General features: G+C 55.7%; 1 protein-coding gene across 6 annotated transcripts in view; it reads right to left on the bottom strand.

Annotated features, from left to right (window-relative positions):
* KIF21B (kinesin family member 21B) overlaps positions 1–22,338 on the bottom strand; it is a 47,342-nt gene that overhangs the window by 6,589 nt on the left and 18,415 nt on the right. For 2 of the 6 annotated variants that reach the window (XM_016187677.2, XM_016187676.2), the window contains exons 9-30: positions 21,856–22,045; positions 20,697–20,760; positions 20,383–20,601; positions 20,023–20,104; positions 19,667–19,784; positions 18,677–18,868; positions 16,644–16,843; positions 13,690–13,797; positions 13,310–13,378; positions 12,873–13,105; positions 12,487–12,634; positions 12,196–12,390; positions 11,986–12,087; positions 10,537–10,702; positions 10,363–10,414; positions 10,152–10,209; positions 8,647–8,852; positions 8,497–8,571; positions 6,610–6,723; positions 5,228–5,266; positions 3,462–3,598; positions 1,367–1,547 (exon numbers count right to left, since the gene is read on the bottom strand). In XM_016187677.2, the coding sequence (XP_016043163.1) occupies positions 1,367–1,547; positions 3,462–3,598; positions 5,228–5,266; positions 6,610–6,723; positions 8,497–8,571; positions 8,647–8,852; positions 10,152–10,209; positions 10,363–10,414; positions 10,537–10,702; positions 11,986–12,087; positions 12,196–12,390; positions 12,487–12,634; positions 12,873–13,105; positions 13,310–13,378; positions 13,690–13,797; positions 16,644–16,843; positions 18,677–18,868; positions 19,667–19,784; positions 20,023–20,104; positions 20,383–20,601; positions 20,697–20,760; positions 21,856–22,045 (2,948 nt within the window). The remainder of the gene's footprint in view (positions 1–1,366; positions 1,548–3,461; positions 3,599–5,227; positions 5,267–6,609; positions 6,724–8,496; positions 8,572–8,646; positions 8,853–10,151; positions 10,210–10,362; positions 10,415–10,536; positions 10,703–11,985; positions 12,088–12,195; positions 12,391–12,486; positions 12,635–12,872; positions 13,106–13,309; positions 13,379–13,689; positions 13,798–16,643; positions 16,844–18,676; positions 18,869–19,666; positions 19,785–20,022; positions 20,105–20,382; positions 20,602–20,696; positions 20,761–21,855; positions 22,046–22,338) is intronic. The other 4 variants (XM_016187678.2, XM_007522071.3, XM_060178515.1 and 1 more) reach the window with 3 other exon arrangements.

Genomic DNA, 22,338 nt, shown 5'->3' on the forward strand with positions numbered 1-22,338 from the left:
GGTCTGATAGCCCACTTATTCCAGAAAGCCCTCCCTGACTGACAGGGAGGGCTACAGCGTCCTGTGGAGGTTTCTGTTCTGACAAGGTGAGGCCAAGGGTGAGGACTCCACTCCATGCCTCACAGGAGACAAGCCCTCATACTTGCTGTATTGTCTGTCTGCAGGTGACTTAGGCTTCAAGGCTAACTCATGAGTCTGTCTTTGAATCTGGGTCTTGTGGAGATAATATTCTGTTTACTCTGGGCTTAATTTCTACGCGCGCGTGCGCGCGTGCGCACACACACACACACACACACACACACACACACATTTTGACTCTGTTTTTTTGTGCCTGCACAATTCCATAATTCCTGGCTCTCTTCTCTCCCCCTTTAATTCCAGAGAGAGAGAGACAAAGAGGGAGAGACACTATGGCACCACTCCACTATTTAGGAAGCTTCCCTGGTGCTGTGCATGGGACTCGCATGTGAGGACGGGGGGCTGGAACATGGGTCCTTGATCATGGGGATGATGTATTCTACTCAGTAAACTATCTTTTGGCCTCTTAACTTATTATTTTTTTTAGAGGGATTTAGGTTTAGAGCAAAACTGAGGGGAGGGCACAGAGCTCCCACCCCCACCTGTCCCCAGCATGCTGGCACAGATACCCCAACTGCCAACACCCACCCCAGAAGGGTACACAAGTTAAAGTGACATGTTCTGACATGCAGTCATCAGGTGGGGCCCCAGGACACCACGGTCACTGCAGTGCACTAGGCCACAAGGGTCACATGGGGCGGTTTCACTACCTTCATTATCTTGTGCTTACTTCTTCTTGTCTTTTTAAAAAATATTTGTAGGAATCATTGCATTTCAATATTTTTTTAATTTTTTAACTTTTTATTTTTTTGTTTTATTTATTGGACAGAGACATCAAGAGGGGGGAGATAGGGAGAGAGACAGACACCTGCAGCCCTGCTGAAGCCTCTTGTGAAGCTTCCCCCCTACAGGTGGGGACCAGGGGCTTGAACCTGGGCCCTTATGCTCTATAATGTGAGCACTTCTCTTCCTCCTTCTCAAAAAAAAAAAAATCAAATTAAACAGTAGCCTGTAGCTTACCAGGGGCTTTTATCTTGGAGGGCCCTCCCTCCCCCCTCCTCCTCACCCGCACCTGCCTGAGCTGTTTAGGCTCAGGGCTCAGTTGGCTGATTTGTATGGCTACCACCTATGGTTTCGCCTTGTCCCCAGGATCCTCTGGCCAGCCCAACCCAAGGGCAGGACCTGGGACATAGGCAGGTGCCAAGCAAGCGAAGGGCCACCCAGCCACCAGCCAGACACCATGGTCCTACTGGGGATCTCAGCCCATGGAGCAGGGGAGGGTACTCACGTGAGGGTCCGGATGCACCTGGCCGAGTCCCGGATATCCCACACCTTGATGTAGGAGGTAGACACAGAGAACACGCGCCCCGAGTGGCTGCAGTACTTGACGGAGACCACGTTGTTGGGGTGGCTCTTGAGCGCCACGATCTCCTGCCCCGTCACTAGGTTCCACATCTTGCAGCTGCGGTCTGCAGGTGGGGAGGGCAGGGGTGCTGGGGCGGCACAGGGGCAGGTGACCCTGGTGCAGGGAGGGTTCCGGGGGGAGAGGGAGGGAGGCTTCCCTTCTCAGGAGAAGCTGCTAGGCCTCAGAACCAACTCCTCAGGCCAATGCCACAGACGGCAGGGTGGCGAGGGCACTGCTGAGGTGCCCTCCCCCCCCCCACACACACACAGAGAAAGACCACAGCACCAAAACTTTCTTCAGTGAAATGGGGGCCAGACTTAAACCTGGCTCATCTACAGACAAAGCAATGCACTATCCCAGAGAACTATTTTTCTGGTCAGAAATAAGATTCTTTTTTAAAACTTTTCTTATCTTTATTTATTTATTGGATAGAGACAGCCAGAAGTTAAGACGGAAGGGGGAAACAGACAAGGAGAGAGACAGAGAGACTCCTGCAATCCTGCTTCACCACTCACAAAGCTTCCCCCTGCAAGTGGGGACGGGGGGCTCAAACTCAGGTCCTTGCACACTGCAACATGTGCACTCAACCAGGTACGCCACCAACTGGGCACCTTGAAATAAGCATTTTTAAACAAAGAGGGGAGCTGGGAGGTAGCACGCCTGGTTAAGCACACAAGTTACCATGCACAAAGCCCCCACTCCCTAACTGTAGGGGGATACTTCATGAGTGGTGATGAGTGATGAGGAAGGTGTCTTTCTCTCTCCCTCTTCTCTCTCTTCTTTAGTGATTTAATATTGATTTACAAAATTACAAGATAACAGGGGTATAATTTTGCACTGTTCCCAACACCAGAGTTCTATGTCACCATTCCCTCCATTGTAAGCTACAGTTGTCCCCCACCCTACCTTTTACCAGAGCACTGCTCAGCTCTGGTCTATGGTGGTGCAGGGGATTGCACTTGGGACTTGGGAGCCTCAGGCATGAGAATCTGTTTGCATGACCACTATGTTATCTACCCCCACCCCAGTCCCTCTCCTCTGTATTTCCTACTTCCCTCTCAATTTCTTTTTGTCCTAGCAAATAAAATAGAAAGGAAGTAAAATGGGGGAAAAAATGGCCACCTGGAGTGGTAGAGTCCAAAGCTGGCACTAAGCTCCAGCTAACCCTGGTGGCAATAAAATAACAAAACAAAACAAAATTATTTACTTATTGAGAGAGAGAGAGAGAGAGAGAGAGAGAGAGAGAAAACCAGAGCCTCACTCTGGCATATATGATGCCAGGGATCAAACTCAAGACCCCAAGCTTAAGCGTCCAACACTCTGTCCACAGCATTACCTTCCAGGCCACTAAAATAAGACTATTAAAGTCTCTGACTTCTCTGTCTGCAGCTGCTAACTGCTGACAAAATTAACAAGCCAATGTCAAGTAGCCTTAACGGGGAAAACATGAAATCCACCCATCAATCACTGAGGCTGACAGCTACTGCCAGGTTCCATGGCGATAGACTGGACAATGGTGGACCCTCAGAGGGTGTTGGTTTGAGGTATATAGCAGGCCACCAGCTGGGCTTGTGTGAGGCAACACTGAAGTGCCCTAATGATGCTCTCTTAGCATGAGCTCCTGTCTTAAGCAATGCATATATCTTTCTGTCTGTCTCTCTCCAACAGAACTGTTGTCTCTGGAAACTTGTTCTGATGGTGTCTCTAGATTCAGCCACTGTGACTTTGTAGGGACCTGCACACCAGTCTATAGGCACTGCTGGGTGTAAGTACGGGGATGGAGGGCTGCGGAATTCTGGAGGCTGAACAGACCAGGTGGACAACTGAGGTGGGAGGGTCGTGACCCTAGGCACAAGCCAGAACACATCCTCAACTCCTGCAGGCTATGTGTTCTCATCTCCTTCACCAACTGATCTGTTAAAGAGAGCTGGGTGGCTGGGAGCCCTGCACCCACCCAACTGGCCCAGGCCACACCCACCTTTGGAGCCTGTGAAGAGCAGCTCGTCCGTGGCGTCCAGGCAGAGGATGGGCTTGGTGTGGCCCTCAGCCACTGACACACACTGCAGGGGGGCTGTCCGTGCACCCTTGGCTCCTCCCATGGAGGTGATCATGCCCCTTCCCGGGAGAGAGGGAGAGAGGGGGTGCCTGTCAGCCGGGCCATGAACCAAGCAGAGCTCAGCAGGTGGGAGAGGGGGAATGGCCCAGTAAGTAAGACTCCAGAAATCCCACTCAATTCCAGCAGTCTTGGTGCCCAACACAGGCTGAGTAGGTGGTACCTGCCAGTCACCATCCTGAGCACTTTTGGGGGGTACTGCTGGAAGGAGCAAGAAACAAGGGCCCTTGCCTGACCCACAGCCTGGCATCTGAGTGCCCAGAGGCCCCACTGGGCTGAACAGAGGCTCCAGGGCTGGACTCATTCCTGTGACTCCCCACTCTTATCACTCCTCTCAACCTAGGAGCAGCAAGAGGCACAGGAGGAGCTCTGGCTGTCTCTCCAAACACCCCTGTCCTAGGGCACCCAAATGTCAGTGACTATCTCTGGGACCAGTATTTACCACAGCAACACACACAGAGACACAGACACACAGATCTCAAGCGCGCGCGCGCACACACACACACACACACACACACACACACACACACACACACACATACACACACACACACAGTCCATGACAGAGGTGACTAAACCCCTGCAGGATGTCTAGGGTAACCAGATGCCATGGACCTGAGGACTTTGCCCCACCAGCCAGCTTGGAGTGGGGGAGTCCCAGGAAGAGAACTGAGGGTGTTCTGGAATGATGGCCCGGCCGTCCTGTGCAGGCCTGGAAATACGCCCTAGCTCTTTCCCAAAGAGAACACTGCCTCAAGCTGGGGACGCCAACACTTCAGTGTCCCTCAGAAGAACCCTTGGGGTCCAATGCCCCCAGGGACACAGGGCCAGCCACCAGCCAGGAGTAACATATGCACACAGCTCTCCCCAAGCTGCCCCAGCCCCTCAATTCTATCACAGGTTTGGGCCTGGCTCTGTGGCCAGGAGAGAAGCCCGAGGCTGCTGAAGGATTCTGTCAGAAAGACAGCTGTTTCCCTGAGATAGGTTGCTGGGCCAGCCTGAACCTTGAACTTTGAGCAGAAAAGCCTGGCTGCCTGCTGTGACTGACAGAGATACCCCTGAGGGGTGGGGAGTGGCAGGGCAGGGGCCTGGGGGAGCCGGTGGAGGGGATTTTCAGTGCCTCCCTGCGTGGGCTGGCTGAAGATGGTGGCTGGGGGACAGCCCCCAGATTGCGGACAGGGAAAACGCTCACTCCTGGCCCCCATCCCAGGACATGTGGCAGGGGCCACGTACCCCCTCAAAACACCCATTTACAGGCTAAGCAGGGGACTCTGGGTGCAGTTGCTGACACGCCACAAGGAGCATCGAGCAGCCCAGCTCGTCCCTAGGCAGAGCTTGGCGCAGGTGCAGCAGCATCCTAGCTCCCAAGCTCTGCCCTCACCCCGGTGACAAGGGGGTGGAGGACAGGGCCAGCTAAAGTGACGAGCAGCCTCCCAAGCCCCCAGCTGCAGAGCGGCCTGGTGACTGAGGCCATGCGGTGACCATGATGGAAAGAGTCAGATGGTGGGTGGGGGGCAGGAGGGGCTGCATGCTGAGGACTAGGGGTGCAGGCGGGGGTGGGGGTAGCAAGAGGCAGAGAGAGACAGGGCGTGACAGAGTGAGGGGAGCACACGCAGAGATGTGGTGTGTACCTCAGGACCTCCGACAAAGAGGAGTCGCTGTCGTCAGACCTGGGAGGGCAGAAAATTAGCTGGATTAGGGGGAGAGAGGAAACACACATGAGGAGGGGACACAGCAGAGACAGCAGCAGCTGGGGGTGTCAGAGGGCAGGTTATTGTCTCTGAGGGGGTGAAGAGAGGCAGAGGGATGAGGCTGCTGGGGAACAGAGGGGGTGGAGGGAGCTGGGGACTGGCCTGGGAACAGGTCACCAGGGATCCCTCAGCTAACAGGATGTGGGGGGGGCACAGGGAGACTGGGGAGCACCAGCCCCCCATTTTGGGGAGCAGTTCACGGTTATATGCTGGTTCCAAGCTCACTGGCTGCCCCATCACACATGTGGGGGTGCCCTGCGCCTCAGCAATGCCAGCCCTTAGCCACAGGAAGCCACGCCCCTTTGTCTTCCAGCAGTTTTCTGAGGTGCTTATTTCACAGCCTCTGAGCCCAGAGAGCAAGGCTGCGCAAGAGCTGACTCCCCACCACACAGGGGCCCGGAGACAACAGACCAGCACGTTCAGAGCCCCAGCCCAGGGCACATTCGCCATGAAGGTGTAGAGAGCAGGAAGCACCCTGGTAGTGGTAGTCCTCTCCCACCACAGGTCCCTGAACCCGTGGAACTTATGGGTGGGGGGGCGGGTAGTGAGCAGGGAGGTGTTTAGTCCTTAGAGGCACAAGGTCTGGCACCTTCTAGAAGGACCCTTTGCCCTACTCTGGGCTCAGAGTCTTCTAGGGAGTCTAGAAAGACACTCAGGATCTGCAGTGACTTGGAGCTGGCCAGGGCAGGGCCTAAGGGTCCCTCTCCTTCCCATGACAGAGCCCCACTGTCAGGGAGGGGTGTCCTGTCACATTCTAGAATGTCCTGGGCCCTCTTTGAGTCTAAGTTCCTCTCGTGTGAAACAGACAAACCCCAGGACTGATTTGGAGGTGGAGCAAAAGCACAGAAAGAAAGTGGGGTGTAACGTGAGGGCACCTCCTGAGTATGTGGGGGTGCTGCTAACACCCGTCCCTGTTAGCAGGGGCACACATGGGGTGCACTGGTTCTATCACATGATGAGGGTGGGAGGGGTCACCTCCTGCTGCTGGGTTCCAGTGAACATTTGAGGTGGTGAAGGAGTGGACAGAGCTGGAAGGAGGGGCTTCAGAAGAGAAGCCCAGGACTATCAGGGCGGACCGGGGGCAGCTCCAGGGAGCCCTTGTAGACTCCTGGACACCTGGCCTTCAAGGTCGCATCCACCCACCTACTCTGGACACCAGCCCTGTGGCTCTCAGGCTTTGCCAGAGGTCACAGCCCCATCTCCCATGGGGACCAGTCAAGCTCTCCCCTTGTTAAGTGCCCCCCGTCCACCCTGGCTCTTACTTGTCCAGCGCTGACCCTTGGCTCTGATTACTGGTGAGACGAGAGAAGACGTTGCGGTCATTTCGGGGTCGAGTGGGAGGGGATGAGGGGGGCGTGAAGCCCATATCTGTGGACCTGGACAGAGAGTAGTGTCAGTGGTCACCTGCTGGGGCCTGCAGGCCTGGAGCCAGCTCCCAGATGCTGTCCATAAACCCGTGACTCCGTGCTGGGGAATTCTCCTAACTCGAGGGTATCTGCACACCCAAGGACAGAGGAGCATGTGAAGGGGCCAGAGGACAGATATTCAATGGAACCCTGCTCTGTGATCCAGCAAGATGGACTGTGTTGTTTGGAGCAAAATGGATGGAACTGGAGGTGATTATGCTGAGTGAAACAAGCAGAGAGGTGAAGGACAGCAACTGGAGGGTTTCACACCTTTGTGGATTAGAGACAATTAAACCAGATGAACTACATCACTGTCTCTTGGATTTTGTGAGAACCAGGATGGTTATGGGGGTGGGGGTGGGGCTTCAGTAGAGAGTTGGGTAACACACATACACACCACATGTAGTCATAAAATTAAGCCCCTGGAATCTTAAAATTCTGTAATTGTATCACTAATAAAAAAAAAAACGAGTCCGTAAGTCCCAGATAACACACACAGTGCACCCATGGTTATTTGCATGGGGAGGTTCCTGGCTGAGGTCAGCCTTGACAACCCTCCATCCCCCATCTGCTGCAGCTCTGCTGGCTGGCTTTCTGCAGTGGCCCTTGGTGGGGCACTGTTCCAAGTTCCCAAGCACAGGGAGGTTGTGATGTGACTGTGACTTATGAAGCAAACTCCTGCCTAGAGAGGTCCGTCCCTGTAGAGTGAGTGCCTGGGCTGAGCACAGAGATAGTGGGCCCACACTGACATTAGACATGGTGCGTAGACGCATGCCTGTGATCAGGGTGCACGTGGATTGTGGGTGTCACTGGGAGCAGTGCATCCTATTGTTTGCTTGGTGTCTGCAGTGACCTTGTAAATGATAAGCCACTGTAATGGGGCACTCATCTCGACACCCCATTCTGACTCCCGAGAGATCCCTCTCTTGGGACAAGTGTCAGATGTGGCTTAGACCCTCCTTCCTTCTGAAGAGCCTTTGAAAAGTCCCCCTACAGCATCTTAAGGGGTGCCCTGTCTTGGTTCTTGGGTGAAGTGATGGTTTCCAAGGCTCCCTGTGAGCTGGCATCTTGGGGGACTTCTCACCAAAGGCTACTTCTGCCCACCACTGGGCCCAGGCTCTGTGTGGGAGGGAGGGTTGGCAGCCTGAGCAAGTTCTCTGCTCAAGAGGTGTGCTCAGTCCAGAGCTTTTACTACTGGCTAAGTTACCTGGGTGCAGGGGGGAGGGGTGTGTTACCAGATCTCTCTGAAGATTCAGTCTATGGGCTGGGTGGCCCTGAGAGGCACCCTGGGGACAGCAGAGGCTCTATGGGACTGGCTCTGAGTAACTGCCCAATCAGAAATATCTCCAGCATTCTGCAACTATCTCTCTCTGGGTTTTCCTTAACCCTTGGCATTCCACTCTGACATCAAGGACTTAAAAAGGACTGATCTCCTCTCCCCTCTCAGCCCCAGCCAAGGATTTAGGTTCATGCAAAAAGGTGAAGCATGTCAGTGCAGTGAGTAGCTCATCCCACTCCAGAGCCACGGACGGTGAACACACTGTGGCCACACATGGTGGGCAGTGGCTCCGGTCACCCCAGTTCGAGACGCTGACGGAGGCTACTTGCTGAGGCCACACCTGACCACTCTGTCACAGTGACCCAGATTAGAAAGTGACACATGATCTACACTGAGGGACACTGCAATAGCTCAAGGGCTAGGTCGGCAGTGGCTGCAGCGCAGGTTTTAGAACATTCCCTCACCTGATAGGCTGCCCTCGGTCGTACGACTTCCTCCGTGTCAGAGGGGATGTCTCTGAGCCTCGAGACTGCCGGGGGCTGGAACACAGGGTCCTGTGAGGCCCAGCCTCAAGCGCCTGCCCGCCCAGACCCCATACCCCATCCCCTCCTTACAAGGTGCTCCCTCGGGTGGGCAGGCTGATGGTGCGTGAGACCTTGTCGCGGTAGTAGGGGTCTCGGATGGAGAAGCCCACCCCATCCTCCTTGATCTCAACCAGGGAAGCCAGGGACTTGGTGATGTTCTTGGTGGAGATGTCCAGCGGGGGACCCAGGCACTCAGCCGACACGGCCTTCATCTGGGCAGACAGCTTGGGCTCTCCCTGGAAAGAAATGTCTGGCCTGGCCAATTGGCCCAAGGCAAGGGAATCCCCAGGGGACAAGTTCTGGGGGGAGGGGCACAGGGTCCCTTGGCCTAAGGCTGGAAGGGCAGGCAGACTGGAGAATCCAAAGCTACAAGTGCTATACTCAGATTGAGCAAGGCAGCATTCCTAGCAAACTGCTCTGCCAGCCACTGGCTCACTAGTTTATCTCTAAACTATGCAAAATTCCCTGTGGCCAGCCTTAGGGGCCTCTCTCCCCTGACCACCCCCCAACCCCCACTAGGAGCCAGGGGTGGGGGAGGATGGACGGGGGAACATCGGGCCCAAGGGAGTTGGCTTTGCCAAGGCAATAAGCCTTTTTCAGAGCAGCATATGAGCTGATTCTCTCTCATTCTCTCCTCCCCTCTATCTCTCTTAATGTGAGAGATACAAAGAGAAAGATTAATAGAGACCAGAGCATTGGTCAACTCTAGCTTATGGTGGTGTTGGGGACTGGACCTCAAAGTCTCATGCATGGAAGGAAGTCTTTTGCAGAACCATTAGGCTGTTTCCCTAGCCCTTAAGTGCTGATTTTCAGGTTGATAGTTTTGTTATGACCCTTGATGTTATGAATATCCAAATGGCCCTGGACCTCTGATCTAAGATAAAAGGCCCTCCACCCCTTATCTAAGCAATGGCCCTGTGAAGCTTAGACTTGGGGTCCCAAAGAGTACCCAACTTCTTGCTCAGCCCTGAGGCGCTATCCTGTTTGTGGGGTCACCAAATAACCAGTCCCCTGCTGTGAACCCCATAGCACAGTGATTACAGAGCTAGACTAAGAGCTGGAGACTAGGCTTTTACTCTGTGTGAGGCGTGGTCTTGGATGGAAATGGGGGCAGGGTCTCAAAGTTGGGTGTCAGCAGACAGTGGCTCCGACCATTTCCCCCTTCTTCTTCTTCTTCATTTATTTATCCCCTTTTGTTGCCCTTGTTTTTTATTGTTGTCATTATTATTGCTGTTATTGATGTTGTTGGATAGGACAGGGAGAAATGGACAGAGGAGGGGAAGACAGAGGGGGAGAGAAAGACAGACACCTGCAGACCTGCTTCGATGTGAAGCGACTCCCCTGCAGGTGGGGAGCTGGGGCTCAAACCGGGATCCTTATGCCAGTCCTTGCGCTTTGCGCCATGTGCGCTTAACCCGCTGCACTACCGCCCGACTCCCCCATTTCCCCCTTCTGCAAAACTCTGGGTAAGGTCTTTCCTGGCACCTTTCTCCCAGCTGGAGATGACATGGGACAGAGCTGAGGGTGGGGCTCACCTTGAACTTGAAGTCATCATGGCTGGTAGAGCCTTTCATGGTGAATGACTGGGAGAAGCTGGGGAAGAAGCAAGAGTCAGGACCCCCACACCCCTCTGGGACTCAGACTCAGGGGTCCCAAAGAGCCCCCCAACCCCAGCTCAGTCTTAGGGCCCTACAGAAACCCCTCCACCCCCATCCCCTTGGTCCATGCTGTGAGCCAGACTCTCACCTGCCTTCAGAGAACTCGGAGACCTCCTCATCTGTGCTGGCATAGCCATTCTCTGCAGGGGTGGCGGGAGGAGGGTGTTAGGAGGAAGGGGCCTCTGATTAGAAGACCCCCAAATCTCACCTGCTGGGGTTAGACTGTGGCTCTGGGGGCTTCCTGGGTGCGAGGCCCACGTACCCTGCTGCACATTGTAGATGAGGGCCTGTAGCTCGGGGTGTGCCTCGGCCTTCTCCCGCAGGGCGTCCAGGAGCAGGTGGTTCTGGGAGGCGCCCGCCATGTCACTCTGCCTCAGCCGGCCCTCCAGCAGCCGGATCTGTGCCTCCTTCTGGGCCACCTGCAGTCCCTGAGAGCAGGCAGCGAGGCCAGTGTCACCTTGCCTGCCTGCGGGTCCCCAACATTGCCCTCACACAGACTGCTTCCAACAAGAGGCCTTGGGGGACTCCCCCAACTGCCAGATGGCACCTGTGCCTGTCACTGACCTCAAATATAGGCCCAGTCCCTTCACTTCCTGCAGACAAGAGTTAGTGGGGGTCCCCTTAGGACATACTGTGTATTTGTGGTTGAATTATGTGACCCCCTCCCTATTCCTGTCTTGGAACTCTAAGCCCCAGTATCTCAGAGAGTGGGTCTATTTGTGCAGAGGGTCTTATTTACTTTTTAATCCCCCCCTTTTTTTTATTTGCTAGGACAGAGAGAAATTGAGAGGCAAGGGGGACACAGAGAGGGAGAGAGAATGAGAGACACCTATAGACCTGTTTTACTGCTCGTGAAGCTTCCCCCTGCAGTGGGGGGACCTGGGGCTTGAACCAGCATTCTTGCACATGGTAACGTGAGAACTCAACCAAGTGCACCATCACCAGGGCTCTATGGGGCAGGTCTTTAAAGAGGTGATTAAGCTGGGTGGGGTCCTCGGAGGGAGCCTTGATTTAACATGACTGGTGTTTATGAGAAGAGAGAGAAGAGAGAGGAAGGCCTCAGAGGTAGCCAGCCCTGCCCAGGCCTTCACCTTGAACTTGCAGCCTCGGGAGCTTCGAGGAAGCCACTCTGTGCTGTCCCAGTGCCCAGCCCTTGGCACTCTCTCACGGCAGCCCTCGCACTAAGAGTGGGGAGTCCAAGAGGGCAGCCCCCTGCCACTTTCCAGAGTGACAAGCATGCTAGTGCTTCCCGTGTATCAGGGGACAGGTGTCCCCAAAAGCCACAGGCCCCAGGGAACAAAGAAAGCACCTCCCTCCTCCCGTCAATGTACTGTCAGGGAGAGGAGCGGAGCTCCAGGTACACCCACCACGTGTCCTTGTTTAAACCTTCCTGGGTGGAATGCGGCCATCTGTCTGTCTGTCTGTCTGTCTCCTGCTGCCCCACCCTAACACGCATACACACATGCTGCTCACATGTCCAACAGGCCCGGGCCGCCACCTTTAACGGAGTCCTGTATGTGCCAGGCACCAGGCCAAGCCCTGGCAAGTGTCATCTCGCTGAAGCCACACAGCCCTGAGCTGGGGACTGTCATCACCCCAGATCCGGGGCTGGGAGGAGAGCCAGCCTGTCCCTGCCTGCAAGTGACGCACGCAGGTCAGCAGGAGCCAGGTTTGACCCTTGGGCCCTGGCACACAGCCGGGTGCTGCCCACCTTGTCAATGGATGCCTTGAGGAAGTTGTCCAGCAGGAGGCGGGCTTCGGCCAGGGAGCAAGAGCTGATGACCACCGATGTGTCCGTGGAGTCCAGCTCCTCCTGCGCCGGGAGGCAGAGAGGCCTGGTCAGCGGGTCTGCTTGGCCCCTGGGGTGTCCCACCCCCTGCACCCCAATTCCCCTGCCTCGGCCAGCCTCAAGGGGGTGTACCTTGGTCTCTTCCAGCTGCATGATGGTGGCCTGGCAGTCGGTGATGCTGTCATTGATGTAGTCGATGTTGGCTGCCAGCACCTCAATCTCCTCGGCCAGCTCCTGCAGCCCCTTCTCCTCCTCGGGGCTCTCGGCCTGTAGCCGCTCCCGCTTCCTGCGCAGCGCCTCCTGCAGGAGGAACAGCTCCTCCCTTTTCTGGGGGGGGGAGAGGGGAGGCCTCAAATTGCAGCCCAGGCCCCCAGGGCCCCCGCTAAGATTTCAGTGGAGGGGAGGGAACGGCAGTGACGTCACCTTGATGAGCCGCTCCATGTCGGCCTCCAGGTTGACGATGGTCATCCTCTGCATGACGATGTCGATGATCCTCCGCTCCAGCGACTGCCACTTGAGCCTGGCAGCCTTGCTGAAGCTCTGGCTGGCCCCCTTCTTCTGGAACTTCCTTCTGGAAGACAGACAGAGAACTGAGCGGGACTATGTTCCACCTCTGGAGCTCCAAGTACCCTGCCCAAACTCTGAGCTGATGGTCAGGAGGTAAGGGGACGCAGCACAGGGCCCATGTCCCCAGAGCTGGCATCTCCCTGGCCCTGCCCTGTGGGTTGTGCCCTGTCCCCTGTCCCCTCCCCAGGTCAGGATGCTGTGCACCTCCCACCCCAGATCAGGGTGTTGTGTGGCCCCCTCACCGGGCAGGGCGGGTGCCGTTGACAGTGGGTGCAGGGTGGTCCCCCAGGAAGTGGTTGATCTTGCGGTTCCACTGGCGCACAATGCTGGACACGGAGCGGGCCCCCGATTCGGCCTCTGATGAGGTGGTGCTGGCTGACACCTCAGCCCCTGAGTCCAGCAAGGGGGGCTTCGGCGCTGTGCGCCCTGCCACTCGCTCAGACATGGGCTTGGCCAGGCGCCGCAGTGCAGAGACCTGGGGGGCAGAGGAGAGGACCCCGTCACTGGGGACCTGGGGGCCAAGAAAGGCCCAGGCAAGGGGTTTTGGCTTGGGGTCTCCGTATGATGTGAAATGAGTACAAGCGAGAAGACCCCTTCCCCATGAGCCCCATCTGAGACTCAGCTCTCCCGGGAGGAGGGAGTACCCATGGCCTAGCTCAGGAGCAGGGATGCCTCTTACCTCCTGGGTCTTCCTCCTCAGTACCATCTCCTGCTGCCGCTTCTGTGACTCCAGAGCACGTATCTGAAACTGGGGTGAGAGGGGGAGAAGTTGGGTGGGCGTCAGGGGACCTGAGTCCATTCTGGCAAGAGGAGGCACAGTAAGTTCAGTTCCCGAGTCTGTCTGGGTTTGGGGGTGACTCATCATGGGAGTCACCATGGGCCAACATGGGTGACTTCACCGAGAGCCACGGACAGGATCCCCTAAGGCCTGTAGGCGCTCGGCCTCAAGTGCCACCACAGTTACATGGGACAGTGGCCACTGAGGCACACTTGGCCATGAGGGCAGAGGGAGGGTGGGAAGCTGGGGCTGACAGCGTGGGGCCCCCAGGCTCCCCCCACCTCCTGGCGCCGCTGCTCCTTCTTGAGCTGAGCGATCTCACGGTTCCGCTTGGTCTCTACCAGCCGCCGCCGCTGCTGCTCCTCGCGCATCTGCTTCATCAGGGCCACCTGTGTGGGCATGAGGGAGAAGTGGGGGGGCTGTGGTGGTCTTGGGGCTCCAGGGAGAGAGTAGCCCTGCCAAGGTCTTCCCTCAGTGCATCCCTGCTCTGGTCATTCTCCTCTCTGCCTGAGGACCTAATGGTGAGGAAGCCCCCCCCCCCATGGAATCCCCTCTTGTCCCCGCCAACAGGGTCCAAATCATGGTGACAACTCAACCCAGCATCATCTATTAATGTTGAGTGTGACAACCCACTGAGACTGGCATTGCCATTCCTGCTTAACAGGACATGAGGCTCAGAGAGACAGAATGACTAACTGTCATAGAACTGAAACAGAAACTTTGCCCCTCACAACTCTTCTCATAGCACAAGAGTGTCACACACACAGGGCTTTATACACCTGTCAAGTGACTGGACTGTGAAGACCATGTGGGGTTGAGTTTGCGGCTGCCACCGGGGCCTTGGCATCACCAGACTGTCACCAGCCTGCCCCAGTCTGAGCTCAGTCAGAAAAAACAAAGGGCACAGGAAGAGGAGGGCCAGTTGTCAGGGTGACTCCCCAAAGACGGGTCCTTATGGCTGCAGTAGTGTCTTTGGGGGTGAACCTCCTGGGGCAAGGACTGAATAGTCCCAGCCAAGCCAGGGTCCTGCACTGAGCCCCGAAGGGAGGCTTCTCAGAACCCAGCTCCCAGGGACTCTGCGTAGGAGTCTGGACACCCTCTATCCTTCCATCTAAGTCCCTCCTGGGGTAGTATGGGATGGGAGTGGGGGTGAGGGGTGCTCCTTCCAGCCTCTGGCCTGGGCCCTCAAGAGCACAGTGAGACTGGCAGAGCTGGCTGCTGGGTGGGCGGGGACACAGAGCACACACAGAGCTGGATGACATTATTTCTCTAGGCATCAGAGCCAGGTGGACTCTCCCTCATGAGAGTCTATAGCACGGTCATCTCACTCAGGGATGGGGACAGGAACAGGGGGATCCTTGCAGAGGCATCAGCAGGGGAACCTCCAGGGAACCACAGAGTAAGGACGAGAAAGACTACCCAGAGCTGCTCCAGGGAGGGGAGGACCCCCAGGTAGGAGAATGGCTCCAGCCCAGGAAACCTCAGGTTTACAGGTTTATCCTCCACCAGCAGAGGGCGCCCGAGGCCCGGCTTCACCATGCTCTGGACAACCTTCACCTTGGGCGCACTAAAGGAGGAGAAGAAACCTGCAGCTGGTGGGGAGGAGGAGGAAGGACAGGCCAATATGAGAAACACAGGGAAGTGCTGAGATGGTCATCAGTGAGGGGTGTGCTGTGGAGGTCTTGTCCCAGAACCTGATCCAGAGCTGTATGTGTGTGTGTGTGTGGGGGGGGGGCCACCAAGACGTGGGGTCTGGGGCAGGAGAGCAGCAGCAGGATGAACCCAGGGGGAGATAACAGAGCTGGAGCCCCAAAGTCAGACCCCGGGGGTGGACCCCAGGTCCTAGGGACTAGAGACCTTCAAGAGAGATCAATGTAGAAATGGGGGGAGGGGTGTTGGACCACTAAGAACACATGCCAGCTTGGGAGGCAAAGAACTGAGTTCAAATCCTAGACAAACTCCTAGTAGTTGGAATTACGTTTCTCTGAGTCTCTTTCTCTCTTTTTCTTTTCTTGCCTCCAGGGTTATCTCTGGGGCTTGGTGCCTGCACTACAAATCCACTGCTCCTGGAGGCCATTTTTCCCATTTTGTTGCCCTTGTTGATGTTATTATTGTTATTGTTGTTATTACTGTTGTTGTTGATGGACAGGACAGAGAAATCGAGAGTGGAGGGGAAGACAGAGAGGGGGAGAGAAAGACAGACACTTACAGAACTGCTTCACCACTTGTGAAGCCACCCTCCTGCAGGTGGGGAGCCAGGGGCTCGAACCTGGATCCTTATGCCCAGTCCTTGAGCTTTGTGCCATGAGCGATTAACTCACTGTGCCCCCTGAGTCTCATTTTATAGCCATACACAATATGGGAGCAATAATGGGATTTTTCTCTTCCTTTCTCTCTCTATTTTATTTTTTTCCTTTACTCATCACCAGGGCTTCAGTGCCCCAGGCCAACTCTTTCAGATAAAAAGAAACAGGCAGAGAGGGAAAGATGCCACAACACCAAAGCTTCCTTCAATGAGGTGGGGGCTGGCAGGAACGTGGAGCACACAGGTAGAAAGCAGGCCCCCTCACAGGTGAGCTGTCTAGCCAGCCCAATAGTAGGGTTTCTTCCTCTCTCTCTCTCTCCCTTCCTTCCTTCCTTCCTTCCTTTCTCTCTTTAATATTTATTATTGGATAGGGACAGAGAAATTCAGAGGAGAGGGGAAGACAGAAAGGGAGAAAGACAGAGACACCTGCAGCCCTGCTTCACCACTTGTGAAGCTTTCCCCCTTGCAGGTGGAGACCAGGGGCTTGAACCTGGGTCCTTTCACACTATAATGTGAGCACTTAACAAGGTGTGCCATTGCCTGACCCCACCCCCCCTTAAAATAAAGTATTTTGCTTTATTTTCATGAGATGAAGAAAGATACCGCTTTTGCATCACCATTATGCTGTCTTCCCATCCTGACAGGAGGACTTCTTTCCTGGGTTTCTCCCTAGTCCTGAACAGAGTCACACGTTAGGTGACAAGCTTGCAGCCTGTCCAACCAGGTGTTATTATTACTACTCAATGGACAACTGCATGGTACATAAACACATGCCACCATCTACATAACTACGGCAGAGCTGTGGTCATTGCTGGGCATCATTATGGCCATCAGCCAAGGCTGCACATGGGAGAGGCGTCACATTAACACTGGAAGGGTCGTGGCACCAGGGCCATGGAGCTTCCCACCACGGGGAAGCTACCTTCCTACCTTGGCCTTCTTCATCTCGGCCACCTCAGCCTGCAGCTTCTTCAGCTCCCGCTCGTAGCGGGACTGGTTCTTGAGCAGCCGTGCATGCTCCCTCTGCGCCGCCTGCAGCTTCTGCAGGTCCCGGTTCATCTCCCGCAGGCGTTTCTCGTAGTCAGCCTTGATCTTATTGGCCTTTTCCTCCGTGTAGCACTCCATGGTGCCTGAGTGGAAGAGGTGGCCATCAGGGGCGAGTCCCTGGTGTCCCTGTCTGCCGTGGGTTGGGGCAAGGGTGCTGGACATCTGAGTGGTCACTGGCAAGTCACACACTCATGTGCCCATTTCTTGCTTTCAACAAGAGAGGCTCAGACTGGAGGCTGCCCCGGGCCCTGGATCCATGGTCTCTTGGACCTGGAAGGGGTGCTTTCATCTTGGGAGTCTGAGGCCTGGTCACCAGTTTCCCGTGAGGGTCCCAAGTCACTCGAGTTGGCTCACTTCCCACCCCAAGACTGCAAAGGACTGGGAGGGTGGGGTGATGCCAGGACAGGGTGGACTGGGCCAAAGCAGAAGGCAGACTCACCCTCACCCAGAGATGCTCCATGTGGCAGGAACAGAACCCCCAAACTTCACCTCTCAGGGTAGATTGTCACATCCTCCCAGAAGCCCACATCTGGGGACATCTTGGCTCCTTCCACCCAGCCAACTCACAAAGTTTTCTGCCTTTCCCTTCCAACTGCACCTGGAACCTGTCATTTCTCCCCTGTTCCAGCCCTCTATCCCTAGAGTCTTATTTATTTATTTTTAAGAGAGATGCAGAGAGAGAGAGAGAAACACCAGAGCACTGCCCAGCTCTGGCTTATGGTGGTGCAGGGCATTGAACCTGGGACTTCGGAGCCTCAGACATGAGAGTCTCTTTGAATAACCTTTGTGCTGTCTCCCCCACCCTGTCGCTAGGGTCTTTGGGAGAGTTTCCTAGCTGGTCTCAGAGCCTCCTTCCCTTCCCCTTCATAGGGGTCACAGTGATTTTTTAGAAACACCTCTAACATTGACAGCTGCCTCTCACTCAGAACCCCGCACACTCCTGCTCAGACACTAAAGTCAGGACCTGCCCACACACTTCTTCCCTGGGCACCTCTTTGCCACTGTCCTGTCACTGTGCTTCAGTTGTCTGGTCCCCTGGCCCTTCTGCAGAAAGCTGAGAAGAAGGTCACAGTGTGTCAAGTTCAAGTGCCCAGAGAGAAAGGATTCTAATGGGGCCAGACAGATAGTGGCGAACCTGGTAGCATGCACATATTACCATGTGCAAAGACTTCGGTTCAAGACTCAGGTCCCCACCTGCAGAGGATCAGCTTCATGAGTGGTAAAGCAGCGCTGCAGTACCCCCTTACTTTATTTTATTTTTTTACCAAAGCACTGATCAGCTCTGGTTTATGGTGGCATGGGGGATTGAACCTAAGACTTCAGAGCCTCAGGTATGACAGTCTGTTTGCATAACCATTTGCTATCTATCCCTGCCCTCTTTCCCTTTCTCTCTCTCTCCACCACACCCCCTTCTCCATTTCTGTCTCTATAAAAATAGTAAATAAAAATGAAAAAAAAGTTTAAAAAAAAGAAGAGGGAGTCGGGTGGTAGCACAGCGGGTTAAGCACAGGCGGTACAAAGTGCAAGGACCGACGTAAGGATCCCAGTTCAAGCCCCTAGCTCCCCACCTGCAGGGGAGTCGCTTCACAGGCAGTGAAGCTGGTTGGCAGGTGTCTATCTTTCTCTCCCTCTCTCAGTCTTCCCCTCCTGTCTCCATTTCTCTCTGTCCTATCCAACAACAGCGACATCAACAATAATTACAACCAAACAAAACAAAAAAAAAAAAAGGAGAAGAAGAAGAAAGGATTATAACAGGTAAGATGACACTAAAAGAGGCCCTAACCAGAGAAATACACTTAAAACTGGAGCAGGGTCAAGGCTGGGAACAGGGACTCTCCCTGGGCCCGAGGGCCCAGGTCAAGGTCAAAGTTGCAGCCCACAAGCCCAGCGAGGTCTGGCAGGAGCAGGGGGCTCACTGAGGTTCTGCAGCACGCGGTCGCGCTCCAGCTGCGTGTCTCGGATCTTGTTCTGCAGCAGAATCAGCTTCTCCTCGTACTGGTGCTTGAGTGTCTGCAGCCGTCGCTGGCTGTTCTCCAGCTCATCAATCAGCTTCTGCTTGATCTCAATCTCACACGTCAGGTCAGCCAGGTCCGCCTGGAAGTTCACCTCTGGGAGTGGAACAGCATGGGCGTCCCTGGGTCAGCCGAGACAGGGGATACCACTTCCCCAGATGGGTCGCGTGGCTCAAGGGTGAGGGTGGTGTTGGGGGTGGGGGTGGGTGGTACACTGGGTCGAGCACACATGTCACCCTGTGTAATGAATGGTTCAAGTCCCTGGTCCCCACTGCAGGGGGAAACTTGACAAGCGGTGAAACAGTGCTGCAGGTCTCTCCTTCCTTCCCTAACTCCCCTCCCCCTCAATGTCTCTCTATGAGAAAGGAAGGAGGGGGGGGCAGTCAGGAGGTGGTGCAGTAAGTAGTAGAACTCTGGACATGTGAGCTTGGGGTCCCGAGTTGCAGCCCCTGCACTATATATGCCAGGGTGCTGCTCTGGCCTCTCTCCCTCCCCTGTCTCTCTTTCTCTTTTCTCTGGCCTCTCTCCCTCCCCTGTCTCTCTCTTTCTCTTTCTGAAATAAATCGCACCCTGGAAATGCAAGGCTAAAGCTGGGTGCCCCAGAGACCCGGCCTGGGAGGTAGGGGAAGGGGGTGAAGGCCCTGTAGGACAGAGCTGGAGAGTGGTGTTCACAGTTAAGAGGGGATTTTGGCATTTTTAGCCCTACAACTGCCACAGGGAAAGCAGAACACCCCTACTAGTTTGTTCTGTCATGGGGTCCCAGGCTTGGACGGTTCAGATAGGTGACAGGGTCAGCCTGGCACAGCTGTTTTGTCACTATCTTGAGCCTGAGAGTCCTGGGCCCCATCATCACTGAGAACTCAAGCAGGGTCTGAGCCCCGGCCAGGCACGCACCCTTCTCCTCAGGGTCTGAGTCGGAGTCTACCAGGCTCTCCTCACTGCCGGAGTCCTCGTCTTCGTCCTCGCGCCCTTCCTCCTCCTCACAGCCACTCTCGTCTCGCTCCTCCTCCTCCTGGAACCACGGGCCATTATGGGGCCCTGGCCTCAGGATGGGGGCCCAGGAGTGGGGCCCAGGTCCCATAGCTGGGGGAGGTGTGGGTCCTGTACCACCCGCCCCCTTGGGAGATGCCCCCCCCCCCACCCTGCATCAGCTACAAGGGGCTGTGGAGCTCACCGTGGCTATGGTCCTGAAGCCCCAGGATGCCCCAGTGGGGAATGGGGGGTACACATGTGGGGTGGGGGTCCCTCACCTCCTCTGCCTCATTCTCATCCGTTTCCTCGCTGTTTTCCTGCTGGAGCTTCGCCCTCTTTTTGAAGGCCTCCTTCTCTGGGCTGCCCGAGAGGGGAGGGGAGTCAGGTTAGGCTGGTCTCAGCATGCTATGGGAGGTGTGTCTGGGGGAGGGGGCTGCAGTTGCTTAGAGGGTTCCTGCTCCTGAACCTCTCTCTCTCCCTCCTCTGCCCCTTGGGGAAAACAGAGCACTGAGAGAAAGTTCAATGGCCTCTACCCCAGCCCCCAGCAAATTAGCTCAGTAAGTTTCCAAGTCAGCTCGGGGGGCCAGCTGTTGACAGCCTGGGGGGCTTCCAGGGGGTGGTGGTAAGACCTCACTCACCTCTTTCTCCGCTGCCTAACCTCCTTCTTTTTGAGCCGCTCCAGGTCCTGCTTGGCCTTGCGGATCACCTCAGAGGCGTCCTCCATGGAGGGGGCCGGGCTGCCCCCGAAGCCCGCAGCCGCCGGAGAAGCACCCAGGGAGTAGGGGCTGCGCGTAGAGGCCCGAGAGAGGCTGCGGCGCAGGGATTCGTTCATGGCCTCACTCTCCAGGAGCTTCGTCCTGCATGGAGGTGCGAGCAGGTGGGGCCAGTGAGCCTCCAAACTCCATGAGGACTCCCCACCCAAACACCCCCAAACACATGGAGGCTCACTCACCGGAGCTCCTCTATCTCCCGGATGTAGTTCTGGATGAGAGCGCCTATGGCCTCATTGCCGTCGCCTGGAGGGTGGGGGGTTGGGTGGGCAAGAACAGAAATAACCAGCGGCGCTGAGGCTGTGCGCCCCCACGATGGGACGCTCGCGAGCCTTTTCCAAAAAGGCATCTAGAGAAAGACAGGCTTATGTGTTGGTGCGGGAGCACTGTGTAACCGCTGGAGATAGGAAGGAAGCAACCAAACGTCCACCAAGAGGGGGCGCTGTCACCACTCATTCATCACCACTGTGTGTGGCTTGAAAGAATTAAGGGGCTGAAAATGTCTCGCTGCAGAGAGATTACTACAGCACGCAGCTGAGAGAATAGGGAAGTCAGAGGATGCGCTTGAGCTCGGGTGCAGGACAAGCGAGAGCAAGGTGTGTGCCCTCACTCACTCACAGGCGTGCAAGTAGGGGTGTGTGTTCACACTTGGAGCAACAGTGCTGAGAAACGCCTGCACCTCACAGTTGGAAGAAGTCAAGAGATGGGGACCAGGTATTGGTGCACCTAGTTGAGTACACATATAGTGTGCAAGGACCTGGGTTCAAGCCCCTGGACCCCACCTGCAGGGGGTAGGCTTCATGAGTGGTGAAGTAGGGCTGAAGGTGTTTTTCTTTTGACATCTCTCTCTCCTTATTTGTAAAAGTTATTTTTACTTATTGGATAGAGACAGCCAGAAATTGAGAGGAAGAGGGAAATAGAGAGGGAGAAACACACAGAGACCTACAGCCCTGCTTCTCCATTTGGGAAGCTTTCCCACTGCAGGTGGGGACCTGGGGCTTGAACCCGGGTCCCTGCACATTGTAGCATGTGCGCTCCACCAACTGCTCCACCACCCCTCTTTCGACCTCTCTATCTCCCCCTCCCCTCTCAATTACCCTGTCTCTATCCAAAATAAAAAATAAGTAAGTGAAAAAGAAGCCAAGAGGACATGCGGTGGAGGAGCGTTCGGTAAAAGGGAGTGTGACCCTTCCACTCTGTCAGCGCATGTTAAACGTGGATCAGAGTCCTCCACAAATGGCGTCCAACTGGGAAAAATATGTGACTGTGGACTGATGGGCAGTGCAGCTCCCCACCATGCCGGGCTGCATGTGGGGCCAGAGGGCCAGGCGCCCCACTCACCGGCCTTGGCCAGCAGCAGGTTGGCCTCCTGGCTCATGAGCTGGGTCACGCGGTTGTTGATGGCGTCGATGGCCTCCTGCATGGCCTTCACGCGCAGGCGCAGCGCCCCGTTTTCCTTCTGCAACATGGCGTTCTCCCGGAAGAGGTCGCTGTAGCCCTCGGACCCGTCCTCCCCGATCACCCGTTTGCCCTAGAAGGCGACAGACAGGGGGCAGCCCCATGTCAGCATCGCCAGGAAATGAGGGGTGGTGACGCTGCTCAATACCCTGGCCTTCTCTCTGGCGTTGACAATGCTCCCAGCCTCCTGCCCTGCCCTCGATCTCCCCAAACCCAGCTCCTGTCCCCCAGAGCTCAGAAACCTTCCATGGCTCCCCTGTCATTGGTGTCCATAATTTATTAGCCATCACTCCCGCCTGCATTTCCCTCTTCACCTTCTAACTCCAGGGTCAGAACCCAGGTGTCAGACTATAGGGAGTGGAGTTA

Source organism: Erinaceus europaeus, chromosome 19 (genome assembly GCF_950295315.1).
Source record: "Erinaceus europaeus chromosome 19, mEriEur2.1, whole genome shotgun sequence".
Taxonomy (NCBI): Eukaryota; Metazoa; Chordata; class Mammalia; order Eulipotyphla; family Erinaceidae; genus Erinaceus; species Erinaceus europaeus.